Source organism: Oncorhynchus masou, chromosome 30 (genome assembly GCF_036934945.1).
Source record: "Oncorhynchus masou masou isolate Uvic2021 chromosome 30, UVic_Omas_1.1, whole genome shotgun sequence".
Lineage (NCBI taxonomy): Eukaryota > Metazoa > Chordata > Actinopteri > Salmoniformes > Salmonidae > Oncorhynchus > Oncorhynchus masou.
This window is the reverse complement of record NC_088241.1, coordinates 8,372,801-8,394,958: the sequence shown is the minus strand read 5'-3', so window position 1 is coordinate 8,394,958 and position 22,158 is coordinate 8,372,801. Positions and strand designations below refer to the sequence as shown.

The 22,158-nt window shown below is 43.1% G+C and overlaps 1 protein-coding gene across 1 annotated transcript; it reads left to right on the top strand.

Moving 5' to 3' along the window:
* The first annotated feature begins 1,437 nt into the window (after positions 1–1,437).
* Positions 1,438–20,274, top strand: LOC135521971 (E3 ubiquitin-protein ligase CBL-like). The gene is made up of 11 exons (XM_064947815.1): positions 1,438–2,871; positions 11,901–12,047; positions 13,839–13,995; positions 14,218–14,339; positions 15,138–15,275; positions 16,824–17,043; positions 18,046–18,198; positions 18,860–19,009; positions 19,145–19,203; positions 19,686–19,750; positions 19,916–20,274. The coding sequence occupies exons 1-11, from the start codon at positions 2,327–2,329 to the stop codon at positions 20,038–20,040; spliced, it is 1,881 nt and encodes a 626-aa protein (XP_064803887.1). The 5' UTR covers positions 1,438–2,326; the 3' UTR covers positions 20,041–20,274.
* The last annotated feature ends 1,884 nt before the right edge of the window (positions 20,275–22,158 follow it).

Genomic DNA, 22,158 nt, shown 5'->3' with positions numbered 1-22,158 from the left:
AAGCCATGGCCACCTGACTCTCTGTAGGAGCTAACCATTTTCGTGAACAGGGTGGTGTACCTAATAAACTGGCCACTGAGTGTAAATTGACAACAAACTGAATGTGACGGGCACTGGAGAATGATGCAGAGAAGACCCAGAGTCTCTGTAAACATTGCAACATACACTTGGAGATCTCTTTGGTGCAGTGAGCAGACTCACACGCTCGGACTGTGAACTTGTTGCCAGTGTCTCCATTATGTGGATAATGTAAGTATAGCCTGGTTATAAAGAATTCTACCAGGCCAATGCAGTTCCAGTCTCTGCCACTTGTTGGTAGTAGAGACCCAGTCATACAGGAAAAGTGCATAGTGGTTTTCTTCATTTGGAAAACTGTGACTTAGCTTCATTATTATCAAGCATTTTATCTTAACACATCCCATGTCTTTCCAATGTGCTACTGCGTAATGATCACTCTACACTAAACCTAACATCCATGCCTAACAGCTGCCAAGAGAATGGTTGCCTTACGATGGCAAGCCTCACACACACTGCAATGGATTTCCTTATTCATGGTATTTTGGTATTTGCATTTTATTAGGATCCCCATTAGCTTTTGCAAAAGCAGTAGCTACTCTTCCTGGGGTCCACACAAAACATGAAACATGACATAATACAGAACTTTAATAGACAACAGCTCAAGGACAGTACTACATAAAAAAGTGTTTATTTTTTACAAAAGGCACACATACCCTACATATCAATACATATACACAAACTATCTAGGTCAAATAAGGGAGAGGCGTTGTGCCCTGATGTGTTGCTTTATCTGCTTTTTTAAACCAGGTTTGCTGTTCACTTGAACAATATGAGATGGAACGGAGTTCCATGCAAATATGGCTCTATATAATAATGTACGCTTTCTTGAATTTGTTCTGGATTTGGGGACTGTGAACTTATTAAGTTATTCATGAGCTCAACTTGAACTGTAATTTGAACTGTAATTTTCTCGATAAGGTGCAAAATCAGACAATATTGAAATATGCACCACAGCACTTGACAGTGTGTGATTGAGAGCTGCTTTACACATTAAACATCACTGGGCCTTGACCTGCAGTGCAATGACTTCACACACATGCTGTAGCACAGTGCTCTTCATCTTTGTGACAGCTAATCACTATAAGTTTCCACTACTCTCTCCCTCTCAACTTTCTATACTCTCTTTTTCTCTTCTCTCTCTACTCTACTCTCTCTTTCTTACCACCCTCTACACGACACACTCTCCCGTCTCCTCTTCCCCCATACTTTCTTAGTAATCTATTACCTCTAAGCCCAAACTTATCTCAGCCTCACTCCACCTTCACACACAAAGACAACAAACCTGTTCATCTGGCTGCAAACCCGGAAGAACATCAAAGAAAGAGAGAAGCGAGAGCATGAGAAAGTGACACGAGAGAGAGAGAGACAGAGAGAGAGAGAGAGAGAGATAGACAGAGAGAGAGAGGGACCAGCCAGAGTCAGACTGAGACATAAAAAATGTTTCCGTTGTGCTGCAAAGAGAGCCTGGGGTCTATATCTGAGACACCATTTGTATGTTGTAGATGAAATCAGAGAGCGTTACATCACTTGGGGGGAGAGATAGTGCCTGGGCATGAGAGTGTAAAATGTTGCCTAAGAAGGGGTGGAGAGAACAGGGCAGGAGAGGTGTTGAAATTGTTTAGGAAGGGTGAGTGGTTATTTGTCTGTCTTGTTCTGCCCTCCCTTGCTCTCTCTCTCTTTCAGAGTTTCCTCTTTACACTTACTCTTTACAAAATGAACTGGAAAGAGACTGTTCCTAAAAAATCTTGGCTACTTCTGGAAAACTGACCAAAGAAATTGAGGATTTATGAATTGAGGACTTGATAAATGTAGGCTTGAAAACAAACATTTTTGAGAGATTGTTTGTAAACAGTTTTGAGAGATTATTTGTTTGCGCTTTTCTGGACAAGATGTTTCCCCTCCACTCTTTCTAAACCACAGCAGCTGTCTCCATTCCTGTTGGACTATGGTATATTCTGGCGCTCTGCCCCTATCTGGGTTACCTGATTTCATTGGATTATTCTTTGGATTACTGAGGAACACTGGTGAAGATATATTGCATAAAGTTTGCTCTTTTCAACCAAAGCTGTCAACCATAAAGATACAATGACAACATTTACTAAACCGTCCATGCCATACATGCCAGACATCTAGACCACTCCCTCATTCAACTGTCATAGATAGGGCTGCCAGACACAAACCGTCAGGCTGCGCTGAACTGATCCCACTCGGACTAACACACCACAACCAGGAATCCCTCCTCAGGACAATGGCCACGGGAGGGAACGGGCTAAGATCTGACCGGAGCCTGACATCCACCTCCCAGCCGCCCAGTGCCTCTGACCGGAGCCTGACATCCACCTCCCAGCCGCCCAGTGCCTCTGACCGGAGCCTGACATCCACCTCCCAGCCGCCCAGTGCCTCTGACCGGAGCCTGACATCCACCTCCCAGCCGCCCAGTGCCTCTGACCGGAGCCTGACATCCACCTCCCAGCCGCCCAGTGCCTCTGACCGGCGGCAGGTGGACAAGGCCCTGAAGAGGCTGGAGAAGCTGCATCGGCTGTGTACCAACCCCAGGCTGGGCCTGAGGAACAGCCCCCCGTACCTCCCCGAGGTGGTCTCAGAGACAGCCACGCTGCTCACCCAGGTGTGGGAGCCGTACAGGGGGCCTGCTGCTGGGGGGCAGGCCCCCCGGGGGGATGAGGGGGAGTACCTGAGGATCCATGCAAGACACCTGCTGGATAAGACTAACCGGGCCGTGCTGCTGTTTAAAGAGGGGCGCGATAAGATGTTCGAGGAGATGTCCAGCTACAGGTGAGAGAGAACAACAAGGGTCGGGACATAACTTGATATATTTGGTTCTGAACGATATCTTTGTAAAAACTCAAACGGCTCAAAAAGTTACCTGCATGTGTCTCCAGTTAGGATTTAGAGCTTCATCCAATTACCATACGCTTTGTCAGTGTTGGGGAAGCTTCTCTAAGAATAGAGTTTACCAAGCTACTGATTACTTTACACTGAAAGAAGTTGAGCAACACTAAAGCTACCCTTAAGAAAATATAGTTTACTACAGTGTATAAAACATTAGGAACACTTTCCAAATGTTAACTTGCACCCCCTTTTCCCTCAGAACAGCCTCAATTCGTTGGGTAATGGACTCTACAAGGGGTCGAAAGCGTTTCAAAGGGATGCTGGCCCAAGTTTACAGTGATATCCTGTCTGTAGTGTATAGTCTAGCAGACAGGCTGCATACATTCGTTCCATGTGAGGAGCCAGGGGGAGATTTCAGTCCAGGCTGAGAGACATGATGCTCGCCACAATGATGTGACTACCAGATAGGCCTGTGCTAGATAACAAAATTACCCTATTGCCAAGCCTGAGAACCATTTTTGTTTTAATGTTTATTAGATTTGTCAGTGATAATCGCAAGTAAATGACTATATACAGTGAGGGAAAAAAGTATTTGTTCCCCTGCTGATTTTGTACGTTTGCCCACTGACAAAGAAATGACCAGTCTACCATTTTAATGGTAGGTTTATTTGAACAGTGAGAGACAGAATAACAAACAAAAAAATACAGAAAACGCATGTCAAAAATTTTTATAAATTGATTTGCATTTTAATGAGGGAAATAAGTATTTGACCCGTCTGCAAAACATGACTTAGTACTTGGTGGCAAAACCCTTGTTGGCAATCACAGAGGTCAGACGTTTCTTGTAGTTGGCAACCAGGTTTGCACACATCTCAGGAGGGATTTCGTCCCACTCCTCTTTGCAGATCTTCTCCAAGTCATTAAGGTTTTGAGGCTGACGTTTGGCAACTCGAACCTTCAGCTCCCTCCACAGATTTTCTATGGGATTAAGGTCTGGAGACTGGCTAGGCCATTCCAGGACCATAATGTGCTTCTTCTTGAGCTACTCCTTTGTTGATTTGGCCATGTGTTTTGGGTCATTGTCATGCTGGAATACCCATCCACGACCCATTTTCAATGCCCTGGCTGAGGGAAGGATGTTCTCACCCAAGATTTGACGGTACATGGCCCCGTCCATCGTTCCTTTGATGTGGTGAAGTTGTCCTGTCCCCTTAGCAGAAAAACACCCCCAAACCATAATGTTTCCACCTCCATGTTTGACAGTGGGGATGGTGTTCTTGGGGTCATAGGCAGCATTCCTCCTCCTCCAAACAGTTGAGTTGATGCCAAAGAGCTCCATATTGGTCTCATCTGAATACAACACTTTCACCCAGTTGTCCTCTGATTCATTCAGATGTTCAGCAAACTTCAGACGAGAATCTATATGTGCTTTCTTGAGCAGGGGGACCTTGCGGGCGCTGCAGGATTTCTGTCCTTCATGGCGTAGTGTGTTACCAATTGTTTTCTTGGTGACTATGGTCTCCGCTGCCTTGAGATCATTGACAAGATCCTCCCATGTAGTTCTGGGCTGATTTCTCGCCGTTCTCATGATCATTGCAACTCCACGAGGTGAGATCTTGCATGGAGCCCCAGGCCGAGGGAGATTGACAGTTCTTTTGTGTTTCTTCCATTTGCGAATAATCGCACCAACTGTTGTCACCTTCTCACCAAGCTGCTTGGCGATGGTCTTGTAGCCCAATCCAGCCTTGTGTTGGTCTGCAATCTTGTCCCTGACATCCTTGGAGAGCTCTTTGGTCTTGGCCATGGTGGAGAGTTTGGAATCTGATTTATTGATTGCTTCTGTGTACATGTGTCTTTTATACAGGTAACAAACTGAGGTTAGGAGCACTCCCTTTAAGAGCGTGCCCCTAATCTCAGCTCGTTACCTGTATAAAAGACACCTGGGAGCCAGAAATCTTTCTGATTGAGAGGGGGTAAAATACATATTTCCCCCATTAAAATGCAAATCAATTTATAACATTTTTGACATGCATTTTTCTATTTTTTTGTTGTTTATCTGTATCTCACTGTTCAAATAAACCTACCATTAAAATTATAGACGGTTCATTTCTTTGTCAGTGGGCAAACGTACAAAATCAGCAGGGGATCAAATACTTTTTCCACTCACTGTAGGATAGTCTGTAACCCCAAACAAAAATCTTAAACACACTCCACAATACTTTTATATAAAGCCTGCCAAGCTCTTTTGGCAATGCCAGATGACCATACTGTGTCAGGACAAAACAAGACTTTTAGCCCATACAGAGAAATTTGTCTAGCAATTCTAAACTATGAAATATTTCCCAATATAGACACAGTGTACAAAACATTAGGAACACCTTATTGAAGGAAGGTGTTCCTCAGAACAGCCTCAATTCTTTGGGGCATGGACTCTACAGGGTGTCGAAAGCTTTCCATAGGATGCTGGCCCATATTGACTCCAATGATTCCTACAGTTGTGACAAGTTGGTTGGATGTCTTTTGGGTGGTGGACCATTTTTGATACACATTGGAAACTGTTGAGCATGAAAATGTCAGCAGCGTTGCAGTTCTTGACACACTCAAAGCGGTGCGCCTGGCACCTACTACCATACCCCGTTCAAAAACACTAAACTCTTTTGTCTTGCCCATTCACCCTTTGAATGGCACACATACACAATCCATGTCTCAATTGTCTCAAGGCTTAAAAATACTTCTTTAACCTGTCTCATCCCCTTCCTCTACACTGACTGAAGTGGATTTAACAGGTGACATCAATAAGGGATCATAGCTTTCACCTGGATTCACCTGTTCAGAGCTAAATGTTTTAAACACTCAGTGTACAATTCTAATATTTAATTCTGAAATGTCATAGACTACAAATTGCAAGACAAGATCACTTTGGGGTCATATGTTAACAGAATTTGATATTACGGCTACTAAACACAAAACTATGTTTCAAGTGGGAATTAGGCAGGTCTAATGCCAAAAAAGGAAGGAAATGACTGTCTGCTACACCTATATATATACAGTGCCTTGCGAAAGTATTCGGCCCCCTTGAACTTTGCGACCTTTTGCCACATTTCAGGCTTCAAACATAAAGATATAAAACTGTATTTTTTTGTGAAGAATCAACAACAAGTGGGACACAATCATGAAGTGGAATTACATTTACTAGATATTTCAAACTTTTTTAACAAATCAAAAACTGAAAAATTGGGCGTGCAAAATTATTCAGCCCCTTTACTTTCAGTGCAGCAAACTCTCTCCAGAAGTTCAGTGAGGATCTCTGAATGATCCAATGTTGACCTAAATGACTAATTATGATAAATACAATCCACCTGTGTGTAATCAAGTCTCGGTATAAATGCACCTGCACTGTGATAGTCTCAGAGGTCCGTTAAAAGCGCAGAGAGCATCATGAAGAACAAGGAACACACCAGGCAGGTCCGAGATACTGTTGTGAAGAAGTTTAAAGCCGGATTTGGATACAAAAAGATTTCCCAAGCTTTAAACATCCCAAGGAGCACTGTGCAAGCGATAATATTGAAATGGAAGGAGTATCAGACCACTGCAAATCTACCAAGACCTGGCCGTCCCTCTAAACTGTCAGCTCATACAAGGAGAAGACTGATCAGAGATGCAGCCAAGAGGCCCATGATCACTCTGGATGAACTGCAGAGATCTACAGCTGAGGTGGGAGACTCTGTCCATAGGACAACAATCAGTCGTATATTGCACAAATCTGGCCTTTATGGAAGAGTGGCAAGAACAAAGCCATTTCTTAAAGATATCCATAAAAAGTATCGTTTAAAGTTTGCCACAAGCCACCTGGGAGACACACCAAACATGTGGAAGAAGGTGCTCTGGTCAGATGAAACCAAAATTGAACTTTTTGGCAACAATGCAAAACGTTATGTTTGGCGTAAAAGCAACACAGCTCATCACCCTGACCACACCATACCCACTGTCAAACATGGTTTGGGCCTGCTTTTCTTCAGCAGGGACAGGGAAGATGGTTAAAATTGAGGGGAAGATGGATGGAGCCAAATACAGGACCATTCTGGAAGAAAACCTGATGGAGTCTGCAAAAGACCAGAGACTGGGACGGAGATTTGTCTTCCAACAAGACAATGATCCAAAACATAAAGCAAAATCTACAATGGAATGGTTCAAAAATAAACATATCCAGGTGTTAGATTGGCCAAGTCAAAGTCCAGACCTGAATCCAATCGAGAATCTGTGGAAAGAACTGAAAACTGCTGTTCACAAATGCTCTCCATCCAACCTCACTGAGCTCGAGCTGTTTTGCAAGGAGGAATGGGAAAACATTTCAGTCTCTCGATGTGCAAAACTGATAGAGACATACCCCAAGCGACTTACAGCTGTAATAGCAGCAAAAGGTGGCGCTACAAAGTATTAACTTAAGGGGGCTGAATCATTTTGCACGGCCAATTTTTCAGTTTTTGATTAGTTAAAAAAGTTTGAAATATCCAATAAATGTCGTTCCACTTCATGATTGCATCCCACTTGTTGTTGATTCTTCACAAAAAAATACAGTTTTATATCTTTATGTTTGACGCCTGAAATGTGGCAAAAGGTCGCAAAGTTCAAGGGGGGCGAATAGTTTCGCAAGGCACTGTATATATATATATATATATAATAAAAAAAATCCTAATAAAAAGTGTCTAGTCACAATAGTTAGCTACATCACAACGTTACAAAAAAGTAATTCATTACTAAAAACACTACCAATATTTTAATTGAGTTCAACTACCACCAAGCTACTGCTAAATGTCGTTGAATTACTAGTTGAACTACATGGAGTTCCCTACTCCCCTACACTGCACATTGTTGACATGGTTTTTGCTCTCCTCATTCACTTTTCATCTAGCATGAATAAACATGAATACTTTTCATATCCACAGAAGCGAAACAATTACTACTCAAAAAACATTATGCATCTGTAGGCTACAAGACTATTGTACTATACCATAAATTGAACCCTAAGGATACCATTGATTTAGAGTATATTGACTTTTTAGGATGGTGACTTTTTCACCTGAAAACATTTCCGTTCTGGGTTGACCTTTACTAAGACAAATAAATCAGCTGTGGGGTCAAGGGCAGGGCACGTGTCCGAGATATCTGACTCCACCAGCACCATGACACAGACTTTCCGCCAATATTCTCAATGCCCAATATTCAAATAAATTCTTAAGTAACTAAGGCCAACTAGGAAAATGAAAATGCATGGTATTAGATTTGCAAATTCATAAGGACTTGATTGGCATTAGACTTGTTATGTACACTGAGTGACTTTTGGAGCACAGCCAGAGACAGAGCAGAACCACAATGACACAAATAGACCTGAGCTCCATTATTATCCAGTTACAGTACCAGCGAGACGAAGATGAACATTCCCAGTTCCCTCAAGTCGGCTGTCTTAAAACAGAAACACAGAATCAATATGGCATTTAGGGTCGTGCTACTGCAGATACATTTAGTTATTTGGTAGTTGTGCCGTTTTTAAGGTGGGTATTTTGGTAATGTATGTGTCTGAGTGTATCTAAATGTTTGGAACCAAACCTCTGTTCCGTTGAGACTACTAATGTCTCAGAGAGACAATGGAGTGGACCTGAGGCTTTATCATGCTAATGGTAACTGGGTGAAACTGGGTGATCGCAACAACTCTCTGGGATATACGGGCCAAGGAGAAAGGCAGTGTGGTTCTCTGAGACCTTTCAGGGTGGTGTTTTAAAAACAATCATGAACAACATTACGTAAATATTGTATCTTCTTCACACATTTTTTGTTTTTTAAATATTGTTTCTTACATTTGTTAATTACTCAAAGTACAAAATTAAACAAACATTTCTCAATTATATATCTACCACTAAACACATTTTTACAATAATACAAAAAAGTCTTTATTATCTGTGAAGTCAAGAACAAGCTATGAGCTATGTGTAATTTTTCCAAAATGCTGAATCTCACTAATGGTAAGAAGAGCAGGGCTTGGCTACAGATGCATGTTCAGTGCAGTGCAGTACAGCAGGACTGGCAAGTCTTAACATAACTGTTATTCCGTTCGCTCCTTGTCGTCCGTATTTTGCTCTCTGAATCTACAGAATGTGTGTATCATGAAATCACATCAATTTGCATTATGCCTTGTCATAACAAAAATGTAAATTAACAACTGAGAGAGGCAGATTATTTTTAGTTTATATTAATAACACCCACACACAATGAAACAAACATTGACACCTACTCGCCCACACTCTCCTTCAAACCCTTCTCTGTTCATGGAAAGCAACACAGAAACAAAAATAGAAGTTTCTCTGTTCTTATACGTTTTTACACACGGCCCACGCCTGGGTAAAATGTCGTAGTTTGCTTTAAAGCTAAATTCAATGGCAGGGTCCCTGCAGGTACAATTGAAATTAACCACGGTTGTTGCAGCAATAAGTAACACCTATAAGGTAGATATTGTATATTACATTAGTGATAATAGTCTATTGCAAAAACTGGTAACTATGCCACATGTACTGTTGCCTTGTTGGTCTTCAGTGAGTGGCAGGCACATAGTACTATCACGCGTACAGTATCAATGCCATGCAAGCTCTTTTTCTCAAATAAGAAGTTGCTATGCTTTACACACACCATTGAGCTCAACTGTAGACAGGATGTAGTGAATGAGTGTGGTAGAAATTAAGAAATGAACATGGTCAACCAGGTTAGGTAAGGATGGAAACTTCAGTCCTGCTCTCAACTGCGCGTACAGCCAGAGAGATGAGAGAATGGTTGAGACGATGAGTGGAACACACAGTAAGAGGTTTGTGGCCGGATCTTTCCTGTCCCTGGCAGGCTGATAAAAGACACACAAGAGAAGAACCACTCAGTAACTTTTGAGTGTCTTGTTGGTTGGTCAAGTTGCTAACGGAAAATTATGTTTCTGCGGCACAAAACGAACAAGGACAGGAAGAGCTAGACTGTGACATCCTGTTTGTACAAGCATGAGTGTACCTGTGTGTGTGTGTGACATAGCGCGAGAGAGAGAGAGAGAGAGAGAGAGAGAGAGCAATACAGAAATACGCTTCGGAGAAAGAAGGAACAGCCAAGTCAGAAATCAGCTCAAAGTAATTGAAGAATCCATAGAAACTAACCACTTCTGGGAAAATTGGAAAACTCTGAACAAACAACAACACAAAGAGTTATCTATCCAAAATGAAGATGTATGGATGAACCACTTCTCCAATCTTTTTGGCTCTATAACAAAGAACAAACAGCAAAACATATACACTACCGTTCAAAAGTTTGAGGTCACTTAGAAATGTCCTTGTTTTAGACCTGGGCCCTGACAGTAAATCTCAGTAAGACAAAAGTAATGGTGTTCCAAAAAAGGTCCAGTTGTCAGGACCACAAATACAAATTCCATCTAGACATTGTTGCCCTACAGCACACAAAAAAACAATACATACCTCAGCCTAAACATCAGCGCCACTGGCAACTATACATACCTCAGCCTAAACATCAGCGCCACAGGCAACTATACATACCTCAGCCTAAACATCAGCGCCACAGGTAACTTCCACAAAGCTGTGAACGATCTGAGAGACAAGGCAAGAAGGGCCTTCTATGCCACCAAAAGGAACATAAAATTTGACATACCAATTAGGATCTGGCTAAAAATACTTGTTCAGTGCAACCAACCAAGAATTCACAAAATGGGACAATCACCAAATTGAGACTCTGCATTCAGAATTCTGCAAAAATGTCACCAGTGTACAAAGTAAAACACCAAATAAGGCATGAAATAGGCCGATACCCGCTAATGATCAAAATCCAGAAAAGAGACGTTCAATTCTGCAACCACCTAAAAGGAAGCGGTTCCTAAACCTTCCACAACAAAGCCATCACCTACAGAGAAATGAACCCGGAGAAGAGCTCCCTAAGCAAGCTGGTCCTGGGGCTCTGTTCACAAACACAAACAGATCCCACAGAGCCCAGGACAGCAACACAATTAGACCCATGAGAAAACAAAAAGATAATTACTTGACAGTTTGAAAATAATTTACCAAAAAACTGAGCAAACTAGAATGCTATTTGGCCCTAAACAGAGAGTACACAGTGGCAGAATACCTGACTACTGTGACTGACCCGCAATTAAGGAAATCAGACTCAGTGAACATGGCCTTGCTATTGAGAAAGGCCACCTAAGGCAGACATGGCTCTCAAGAGAAGACAGGCTATGTGCTCACTGCCCACAAAATGAGGTGGAAACTGAGCTGCACTTCCTAACCTCCTGCCATATTATGACCATATTAGAGACACATTTTCCCTCAGATTACACAGACCCACAAAGAATTCAAAAACAAATCCAATTTTGATAAACTCCCATATCTGTTGGGTGAAATACCACAGTGTGCCATCACAGCAGCAAGATTTGTGACCTGTTGCCACAAGAAAAGGGCAACCAGTGAAGAACAAACACCATTGTAAATAAAACCTACATGTCTGTTTATTTCTTTTCCCTTTTGTACTTTAACTATTTGTACATCGTTACAACACTGTATATAGACATAATATGACATTTGAAATGTTTCTATTCGTTTGGACCTTTTGTGAGTGTAATGTTTCCTATTAATTTGTTATGGTTCATTTCACTTTTGTTTATTACCTATTTCACTTGCTTTGGCAATGTTAACATATGTTTCCCATGCCAATAAAGCCCATTAAATTGAATTGAACTGAGAGAGAGAGAAAGAGAGGGATACATTACTGCTTGTTAGAGGGTACAATACCCATTATGTCTATGAGATCTAAAGTTTATTTTAATTCTAGCTGCCACTGTTGCATTTGAAGCTATGGACCAGAAAGCCTACCCTTATCACCCTAGTTGATACATTGTAAAAAGCTCAGAATAGCTTCATGTTATTTTCTGTTATTCACAGGAGAAACTTGACCAAGCTGTCCCTGCTCTTCAGTCACATGCTCTGGGAGCTAAGGGCCATGTTTCCCGAGGGAAGCTTTCAAGGCGACACCTTTAGGCTGACTAAGACAGAGGCCGGAGAGTTCTGGAGGCGAGCATTTGGAAACAAGTGAGTGTTGGGTGGGGTAACAGTGGAACTAGAATGGAATAAGGGATGTAGGCTTGACAGAACATTCCACAAATAGGAACAGTATATTTGTATATACACTACTGGTCAAAAGTTTTTGTTCACCTACTCATTCAAGGATTCTTCTTTATTTTGACTATTTTCTACATTGTAGAATAATAGTGAAGACATCAAAACTATGAAATAACACATATGGAATCATGTAGGAACCAAAAAAGTGTTAAACAAATCAAAATATATTTTATATTTGAGATACTTCAAATAACCACCCTTTGCCCTGATGAGAGTTTTGCACACTCTTGACATTCTCTCAACCAGCTTCACCTGGAATGCTTTTTCAACAGTCTTGAAGGAGTTCCCACATATGCTGAGCACTTGTTGGCTGCTTTTCCTTCACTCTGCGGTCCGACTCATCCCAAACCATCTCAATTTGGTTGAGGTTGGGGGATTGTGGAGGCCAGGTCATCTGATGCAGCCCTCCATCTCCTTCTTGGTCAAATAGCCCTTACACAGCCTGGAGGTGTGTTTTGGGTCATTGTCCTGTTGAAAAACAAATTATAGTCCCACTAAGCCCAAACCAGATGGGATGGCGTATCGCTGCAGAATGCTGTGGGAGCCATGCTAGTTAAGTGTGCCTTGAATTCCAAATAAATCACAGACACTGTCACTAGCAAAGCACCCACACATCACAACACCTTCTCCTCCATGCTTTACAGTGGGAAATACACATGCAGAGATCATCCGTTCACCCGCATTGCGTCTCACAAAGAGATGGCAGGTTGGAACCAAAAATCTCCAAAGGAGAAGGACACATTTCCACCAGTCTAATGTCCATTTCTCATGTTTCTTGGCCCAAGCAAGTCTCTTCTTATTATTGGTGTCCTTTAGTAGTGATTTCTTTGCAGCAATTCCACCATGAAGGCCTGATTCACACAGTCTCCCCTGAACAGTTGATGTCGAGATGTGTTTGTTACTTGAACTCTGTGAAGCATTTATTTGGGCTGCAATTTCTGAGGCTGGTAACTCTAATGAACTTATCCAGAGGTAACTCTGGGTCTTCCATTCCTGTGGCGGTCCTCAAGAGAGCCAGTTTCATCATAGCGCTTGATGGGTTTTGCAACAGCACTTGAAGAAACTTTCAAAGTTTTTGAAATTTTACGTATTGACTGACCTTCATGTCTTAAAGTAATGATGGACTGTCCTTTCTCTTTGCTTATTTGAGCTGTTCTTGCCATAATATGGACTTGGTCCTTACCAAATAGGGCTATCTTCTGTATACCACCCCTACCTTGTCACAACACAACTGATTGGTTCAAACACATTAAGCAGGAAAGAAATTCCACAAATCAACTTTTAAGAAGGCACACCAGTTCATTGAAATGCATTCCAGGTGACTACCTCATGAAGCTGATTGAGAGAATACCAAGAGTGTGCAAAGATGTCATCAAGGCAAACAGTGGCTATTTGAAGAATCAAAATATTTTTTGTTTACCCCATGATTCCATGTGTTATTTCATTGTTATATGTCTTCACTGTTATTCTACAATGTAGAAAATAGTAAAAATGAAGAAAAACCCTTGAGTGAGTAGGTGTTCTAAAACTTTTGACCGGTTGTGTAGGCAGTTTTTTTCTAGTCTTGTGAAAAGTATTCTGCTCCTCCACTTGCGTTTTCACTCCTCTCACTTTCACACTTATTCTCTCTCTCATTTTCCTTCTTCCTTTATCTCACACCCCTCTCTCCCTCTCCTCCCCTCCTCTCATTCTTTCTCCTAGGTGTATTGTGCAGTGGTGCAGTTTTAAGCAGCATCTCCGTAGGGTCCATGGCTTTGAAGAGGGGATGGAGTCCATGGCTCTAAAGTCAACTGTAGATCTCACCTGTAACGACCACATCTCAGTGTTCGAGTTTGACATCTTCACCAGGCTATTCCAGGTACATGTGATCCATATATGTTAGCCCTGTTCTAAGTAGCCCTATATCCTGGTTACTTAGACACCTCACATCATGTTCAGTGAACATGCATTCTGTCACTTTCCAAGACGTCTATCCCATTCTTTCTCTCCCACTGTCTAAAGAAAGCCAAAACATTCCAAAGTGGAAAGAAATAACACATATTTCAACTGATAGTAAATATGTCCTCCCCTCTCCTGTCAGCCCTGGAGGTCTCTTCTGAGGAACTGGAACCAGTTGGCAGTGACCCACCCTGGCTACATGGCCTTCCTCACCTACGACCAGGTCAAAGCCCGCCTCCAAAACTACCTGCACCAGCCCGGGAGGTGAGGACAGGAGAGATTGTTTGGAGGTGGATGGGTTGGGGTGTGGCGAGAGAGAGTAGATGAAGGGAAGGAACTGCGGGATAGGAAGGACTCAGGAGAAAGGAGAGGAGATGTACCATACCCTACAACAATATCTGCAATGATTACTTTTAATGGGACACTCTGTCATTATAATTATAGTGATAGTAAAGAATGATACCTCGATAAGTAGAAGTAACTGCCAAAATAATGGAAACACTTGAGGAAATGAGCACAAAGTGTACAAAGTATAATGAAAGAAGGTGCTTCCACACAGGTGTGGTTTCTGAGCTAATTAAGCAATTGGCATCCCATTATGCTAAGGGTCATGTACAAAAATGCTGGGCAGGCATTATTTTGGCTACTATGGCTATGCCCCCATAAGATGACACCAACTGGGCATGAGAGGTCACTGAATGGTTTGATGAGCATGAAAACAATGTAAACCATATGCCATGGCCGTCTCAGTCACCAGATCTCAACCTAATTGAACACTGGAGCAGCGCCTGAGGCACCGTTTTCAACCACCATCCACAAAACGCCAAATTATTGAATTTCTCATGGAAGAATGGTGTCGCATCCTTCCAATAGAGTTCCAGACACTTGTAGAATCTATTCCAAGGATGCATTGAAGCTGTTCTGGCCCGTGGTGGCCCAACGCCCTGATAAGATACTTTATGTTGGTGTTTCCTTTATTTTGGTGGTTACCTGTATTTCATGGTCTAATCTGTATGTACTTCAGTAAAGACGTTTCTATGTGAACTCTGTATCTCTGTCCAGCTACATCTTCCGTCTGAGCTGCACTCGGATGGGCCAGTGGGCCATTGGTCATGTGACTGGTGATGGCGGCATCGTACAGACGATCCCCCAGAATACACCTCTCTACCAGGCCCTCATCCAGGGCTTCAGGGAGGGCTGGTGAGTAAACACACACATGGACACACCACAGGAGGTTGGTGGAACCTTAATTGGGGAGGACAGGCTTGTGGTCATGACTGGAGTGTAATCAGTGGAATTGTATCAAATACGTCCAACACATGACTTCCAGGTGTTTGATGCCATTTCATTTACACCGTTCTGGTCATTATTATGAGCCGTTCTCCCCTCAGGAGCCTCCACTGACACACACACACTAGTGATGCGCGGGTTGACTCATAAAAAAAGGTGGTTATATCTGTGGGGTGGGTTCAGGGTAATTAACTATTGTGTGGATGAAGGGTGGCTGGGTAGCGGGGCGGTTCAATAAAGAGAAAACAGTACCTTAAAAAATCCACAAACTTTGAGGTTTTAATTGAATTATATTAGGCCTTTTGGCAATGGCTTTAGAGCATAAGCCTAAGCTTTAGGGCCTAACTGTACGAGCGCTAAATAGTGTACACTCCAATCGCTGAATACTTATGGTAACTGGCAGAAAAAGCTCACTTCAATACATGGAGGCAAAAAGGACAATGCCAGAGTTGAATTCAATTAGAGAAAAGCTGTGAAATGAAGAGTTGAAATTAAAGAGAAGGGAGGGCCAGAAAAGTCATATTTGGGAAAGATTTGTGAAGTGATAAAAGAGGATGATAGCAGTGTGATGTTATGTGATTTATGTGTGATGATTGTGAGACTCTATACAAATTCCACAGTCACAAGATGGGGACTTCAAATAGGCCCATGGCAAGTCAAAGGAAATGTAGCCTACTGTCAAATGTGTTCAATGGAAACCTAAATTTGGAACACTAACTGTACGTCTATAGCCTCTCACATAGCCTTAATATTAACTCCTGCAGAATTAAGCATTTCTTGCAGTAAAATGATACACCAAATGTAGTCAAAATTTTGACTTGGGAACAGGAGTTGTGGTGGTTCATTTCTTTACTATCAAATGAGGAGAGACAAACTTATCACACAGTCAGAGTTATACTTAAACTAAATCTTTAATAATGAGAGCTTTGCAATAGCAATGACTTGTCAACAATTCACCATTTCTAATGATCTGTTGAGAGTGGCGAGACAAAAGTACAAAGATATTTTATAGCCAAGATACACCCCTTTCAACCTACACGACGAACAACAGATACATCGAATGTGTCACAAGGTTAAGACTCCAAACGGGAACCATCTCTCCCTGGCACGGTATAGAGCAGAAAAGTTAACTCATGCTCTTCAGGTTTTATCACCCAAAGACATCGTAAATTTGCTCTGTCAGTGTTATCTCCCAGAGGCCCATCCTCAGTAGAGCACACACACAATAAATAGTTAATAGAATACTATGTTCTGTCGAATGAAACAACCATTTGATGCAATAAAAGCATTAAAACATAATCTTGCAATTTTTCCATGACAGAGTGCTGATGGGTTATTAAAAATTGTGGGCGGGTGCAGGCGAACAAACAGCTGACCAACACTCACACACAACATTTGCACAGGCCTGTAATCGTTTTACATAATGTGTGTGTAATTCTGTGTTGTGTTTGTCTGCAGCTATCTTTACCCTGATGGACGTGATGTGAACCCAGACCTCACCAGTCTGTGTGAACCAGCACAGAGAAGCAGGGTCAAAGTCACAGAGGACGAGTATGAGATGTACTGTGAGATGGGTAGTACCTTCCAGCTGTGTAAGATCTGTACAGAGAGAGACAAGGACACACGCATCCAGCCCTGCGGACACCTGCTGTGCCAACCCTGCCTCACAGGATGGCAGGTATGCCTGCTCTGTGATTGACGACATCACCAACAAAATCCTCAAAGTCAAACCACACATTGTTTGCTCACACGTTGTCTCTGACATCACCCAGCCACATCCTCTTGTATTAATATACATCATCAACATACCAATTTGGGTTAACTGTATGGAATTGGTTTTTGGTCAGACAGTTAATGTCTTCCCATCCACCTGTCAATCAGTCAGTTAGTTAGTCAGTTAGTTAGTCAGTCAGTCAGTCAGTTAATCTGTCAGTCAGTTTGTCAGTAGGCTAGTCTGTCCATCTGTGCGTCAGTCAGTGAGCCAGCCCACTACACATCAGTAGGTGAACCGACGTAGCAGCACATAGAGCAGTATTATTGGCCATCGTGTCCTAACATGTGGGTTAGGACTTCCTGTGTGAGCCGAAGCGTACATCTTCCTCATGATACACTCACACTGAGGAAACTCACCCTTAGAGTTTCCACTCCTCACCGGGTCACACACTCTCACACACTGACACACACTGTCACAGTCACACTTCAGGGGACAAGAAGAAACAATAGATTCGATTTGAACAGAATACTCCAGTTTTTACCAGTGAACTACGGTAGAATGCTCAATCTTTATTTGATATGCTAAACCAGTTGCTTTACTGTAAGTGTAGCTTCATGCAAATAACTCACAGAAAGGACATTATTATGGGTATTGTACTTTCAGCATGGGAAATGCATCGGCTCAGGAATGCTCTTGACAAAACCAAATGACTGCATCATCCCAGGGATCTTTTTGACATATAGCAATCATTTTTCTCTCTGCATTGTTGGGAAGGGCCCGGAACTATTTCACTGTTAGTCTATACCTGTTGTTACGAAGTATGTGACAAATAAAATGTGAATTGATTTGATACAAATATACACAAACGTACACAGACACCTGAGTTTCCACACATTAACAGACAGTACAGATGTGTAGATCATGTTTATTCTGTTTAACCTGGTGTGATCATTCCATGTGTTGCAGAAGTCGGATGGACACACCTGCCCATACTGTCGCTGTGACATCAGAGGGACAGAGTCCATCCTGGTGGAGCCTTACCTGTCTGTCAGCGAGGAAGAGGAAGATGACCTGGAGGATGTACAGCTAGTCATGAAAAACCTGGCCTATATGAAGAGGGTGTGTTTTGTTGTGTGTGGGGGTGGGATTCTCTTTTACTGTCTCTGCCTCGGGGGGTTATCTCTTGCATTGACTCTCCTTTCAACTTCTATCTCTCGCTCTCTCTCTCTCTCTCTCTCTCTCTCTCTCTCTCTCTCTCTCTCTCTCTCTCTCTCTCTCTCTCTCTCTCTCTCTCTCTCTCTCTCTCTCTCTCACTCTCTCTCTCTCTCTCTCTCTCTCTCTCTCTCTCTCTCTCTCTCTCTCTCTTCTCTCTCTCTCTCTCTCTCTCCCCTCTCTCTCTCTCTCTCTCTCTCTCTCTCTCTCTTCTCTCTCTCTCTCTCTCTTCTCTCTCTCTCTCTCTCTCTCTCTCTCTCTCTCTCTCTCTCTCTCTCTCTCTCTCTCTCTCTCTCTCTCTCTCTCTCTCTCTCTCTCTCTCTCTCTCTCTCTCTCTCTCTCTCTCTCTCTCTCTCTCTCTCTCTCTCTCTCTCTCTCTCTCTCTCTCTCTCTCTCTCTCTCTCTCTCTCTCTCTCTCTCTATCTCTCATCTCTCTCTCTCTCATCTCTCTCCCTCTCTCTCTCTCTCTCTCTCTCTCTCTCTCTCTCTCTCTCTCTCTCTCTCTCTCTCTCTCTCTCTCTCTCTCTCTCTCTCTCTCTCTCTCTCTCTCTCTCTCTCTCTGATGCAGATGTCGTCTGAAGAGTACCAGTTCCCCAGCTCTCGCCTGGCTCCACCCCTCCCTCCCAAACACAGCACCTTCTCCCACTGCCCTTCCCCACAAGCCCCCTTACCGCCCTCCGATATACTGGCCAAATACTCCCACTCTAACTCGCGTTCTGTAAGTTCCCCCATACACACACACTACAGAATTGATAGTAACAGTAACACAATGGAAAGATAGAAGTCTAACCCATATTCACTGATAACTGGGGCTTCGGTAGACAGCTAAAAGTGTGTCATTATTCCACCACAGGCTCACAGTGACACCCCCTCAGACAGAGCGGTCACACACCACACTGCCAGCACTAACAGGTGAGCTCTAAATGCCTACTGCAGTGGATGGATAACTGCATTTTAGGCTTTTAAGACTTATGGAAGATGTCTGTCAGAAATAAAATAATTATGTACTGTAGCCTACATCATAAAGAAGCTCAGGATATAGACAAATAAAATAATTGTGTACTGTAGCCTACAGCCTAAAGAAGCTCAGGAGATAGACAAATAAAATAATTGTGTACTGTAGAATTCTGGGGGGTTCAGACAACCGCCCACACTCCCAATCTCTCACAGGCCAGCCATGCCTGTCCCCAATGGGACTTTCTTCAAAAAGTGTGTGTTTATTACTAGTGTAACACAATAATATGCTTGCTGTACATAAAATAGTAAATATGGCCACCAGTACCATGTTTTAATTGTAAACATTATTTGTATATCTCCTTGTATACAGTAATAGCTTTCCAAAGTGTTAAAACATGACGGTGGTGAATGCTGTTGTTGTGTTCTCTGTGTAACAGTGAGGATTCTGTCTCAGAGCCAAACTTCCACTCCGGTTCCGTCTCCTCCCAGTCCTGTGGAGAGGGTGAGTATCGGAGAGGAAGGGGGAGGGAGTGGAGCGCTGTTCTGTACCATAATAAAGTATTTTACAGGCGCTTTTCCACTTACTGTAACACACACTTGACCCCTCACTAACCTCTCTCTAGCTATCGATAGATATCGATCTATTGATCTAACATTTCTCTTGAAGGTGGAGCAGCCTGGGAAGGGGCTTCAGATTCAGTGAAACAGAAGAAGAGGTATAAAGAAAGGAGTGAAAGGACGTCAGAGCTCGGGTACAGCCAGAGAGAGCGGGAGAGAACCATGTCCTCCTGACGCTGGGAGAAAAGATAAGCACAACATCTCTGACTCAAGAATGGATGGATAATAGGAATATGAAAGGTTGATTTCCACTGTACCTGATAAACAGCCATTGTTAATCTTATGTACCTTATGTACATGTATCTTATGTATGCCTTAATATGGAGGGATAATGCCCTGTTGATAAACTAATAATGACATCAAAGTGAATGGAGAAGGAAAGACTGATGGAGCAACTCACTGATGCCCTCTGCTGCACAGCAAACAGGGTAAGCAGCTGCACAGCAAACAGGGTAAGCAGCTGCACAGCAAACAGGGTAAGCTGCTGCACAGCAAACAGGGTAAGCTGCTGCACAGCAAACAGAGTAAGCTGCTGCACAGCAAACAGAGTAAGCTGCTGCACAGCAAACAGGGTAAGCTGCTGCACAGCAAACAGTGTAAGCTGCTGCACAGCAAACAGGGTAAGCTGCTGCACAGCAAACAGGGTCAGCTGCTGCACAGCAAACAGGGTAAGCTGCTGCACAGCAAACAGGGTAAGCTGCTGCACAGCAAACAGGGTAAGCTGCTGCACAGCAAACAGAGTAAGCTGCTGCACAGCAAACAGAGTAAGCTGCTGCACAGCAAACAGGGTAAGCTGCTGCACAGCAAACAGGGTAAGCTGCTGCACAGCAAACAGGGTAAGCTGCTGCACAGCAAACAGGGTAAGCTGCTGCACAGCAAACAGAGTAAGCTGCTGCACAGCAAACAGAGTAAGCTGCTGCACAGCAAACAGGGTAAGCTGCTGCACAGCAAACAGGGTAAGCTGCTGCACAGCAAACAGAGTAAGCTGCTGCACAGCAAACAGGGTAAGCTGCTGCACAGCAAACAGAGTAAGCTGCTGCACAGCAAACAGGGTAAGCTGCTGCACAGTTCCAAAAACAAGTTCAATTCTTTCATTGCTTGATGTGTGTATGTAGGGCATTGAAAATATGCTATCTCATAATTTACCTCATACTTAAAACATATTGTCCAGGATGTATGACTAGTACGGTATATAGCCTGCATACTATAATTGTATGTTAATATGATCAAACATGAAACCCAAATAAACTTTTCCACCTCCATCATACCAATAAAAATGCACATAGTAATGAAAGTGTAGTTCCTAAGACAGACAGACGGAAGAACTTCAGGCTTTATTGTGTTTGACATGCTTACACTCTGTGCTGAGTCCACTTTAGTATTGAACTAGGAGGAGAACGAGAGAGAGAGAGGAAGAGTTTGGAGGAGTGGAGGTCTGAGAGAGAGAGGAAGAGTTTGGAGGAGTGGAGGTCTGAGAGACAGGGAGGAAAGCAGCTAGTGGTGTTACATGTTGGCCCTCATGGTCTCATCGATCCAGGGGAGGAACTCACACACTTTGACATAGACTCCGGGGTAGCCGGGCACGGCACAGCCCTGACCCCAGGACACCAGGCCATGAACCTCACCCAAACACACTAGACCACTGCCAGAGTCCCCCTGAGAGAGAGAGAGAGAGAGAGAGAGAGAGAGAGAGAGAGAGAGAGAGAGGTAAGAAATCAATTCAAGGTGATCCTAATATGTACCACTGTGTTTTATGTGTCATATACTGTACGCACGTTGCATGCATCTCTGCCTCCGTCCATGTATCCGGCACACACCATCCTGCGGGTGAGCATGCCAGGGTAGGCCATCTCACACTTCTCATCCTCCAGTATGGGCACATCCAGACACTGCAGACGGGCAGGCATGTTTACTGAGAAGGAAGTAAAAGACAGGGAGATTTAGTTATTTAATATCATTTATCCGTAGTCATACCTCTTCTCTGGGTGAGGCGTGTGTTGTTAGAGTGTGTGTGGATAAAAGTACTGAGGGTATAATTAATGTTGGTAAAGTTTGTTTGATATAGTGTGTTTGGGTGTAATTTCTTTGGTTATAGTTTGGTAAAGGTAAAATGCAGGGATATTTGGTCCGTCTCACCCTCCTCTCCAGTGGCGATGTTGCCCCAGCCAGAGACAGAGCAGGGGAGGCCTGCGTATGGGCAGCTGGTGGGCAGCGGGATGGGCTTCACATAATCAGTGATCTCCACAGGGTGGAACAGCTTGATCAGCATCATGTCATAGTCCAGCGTCTGGT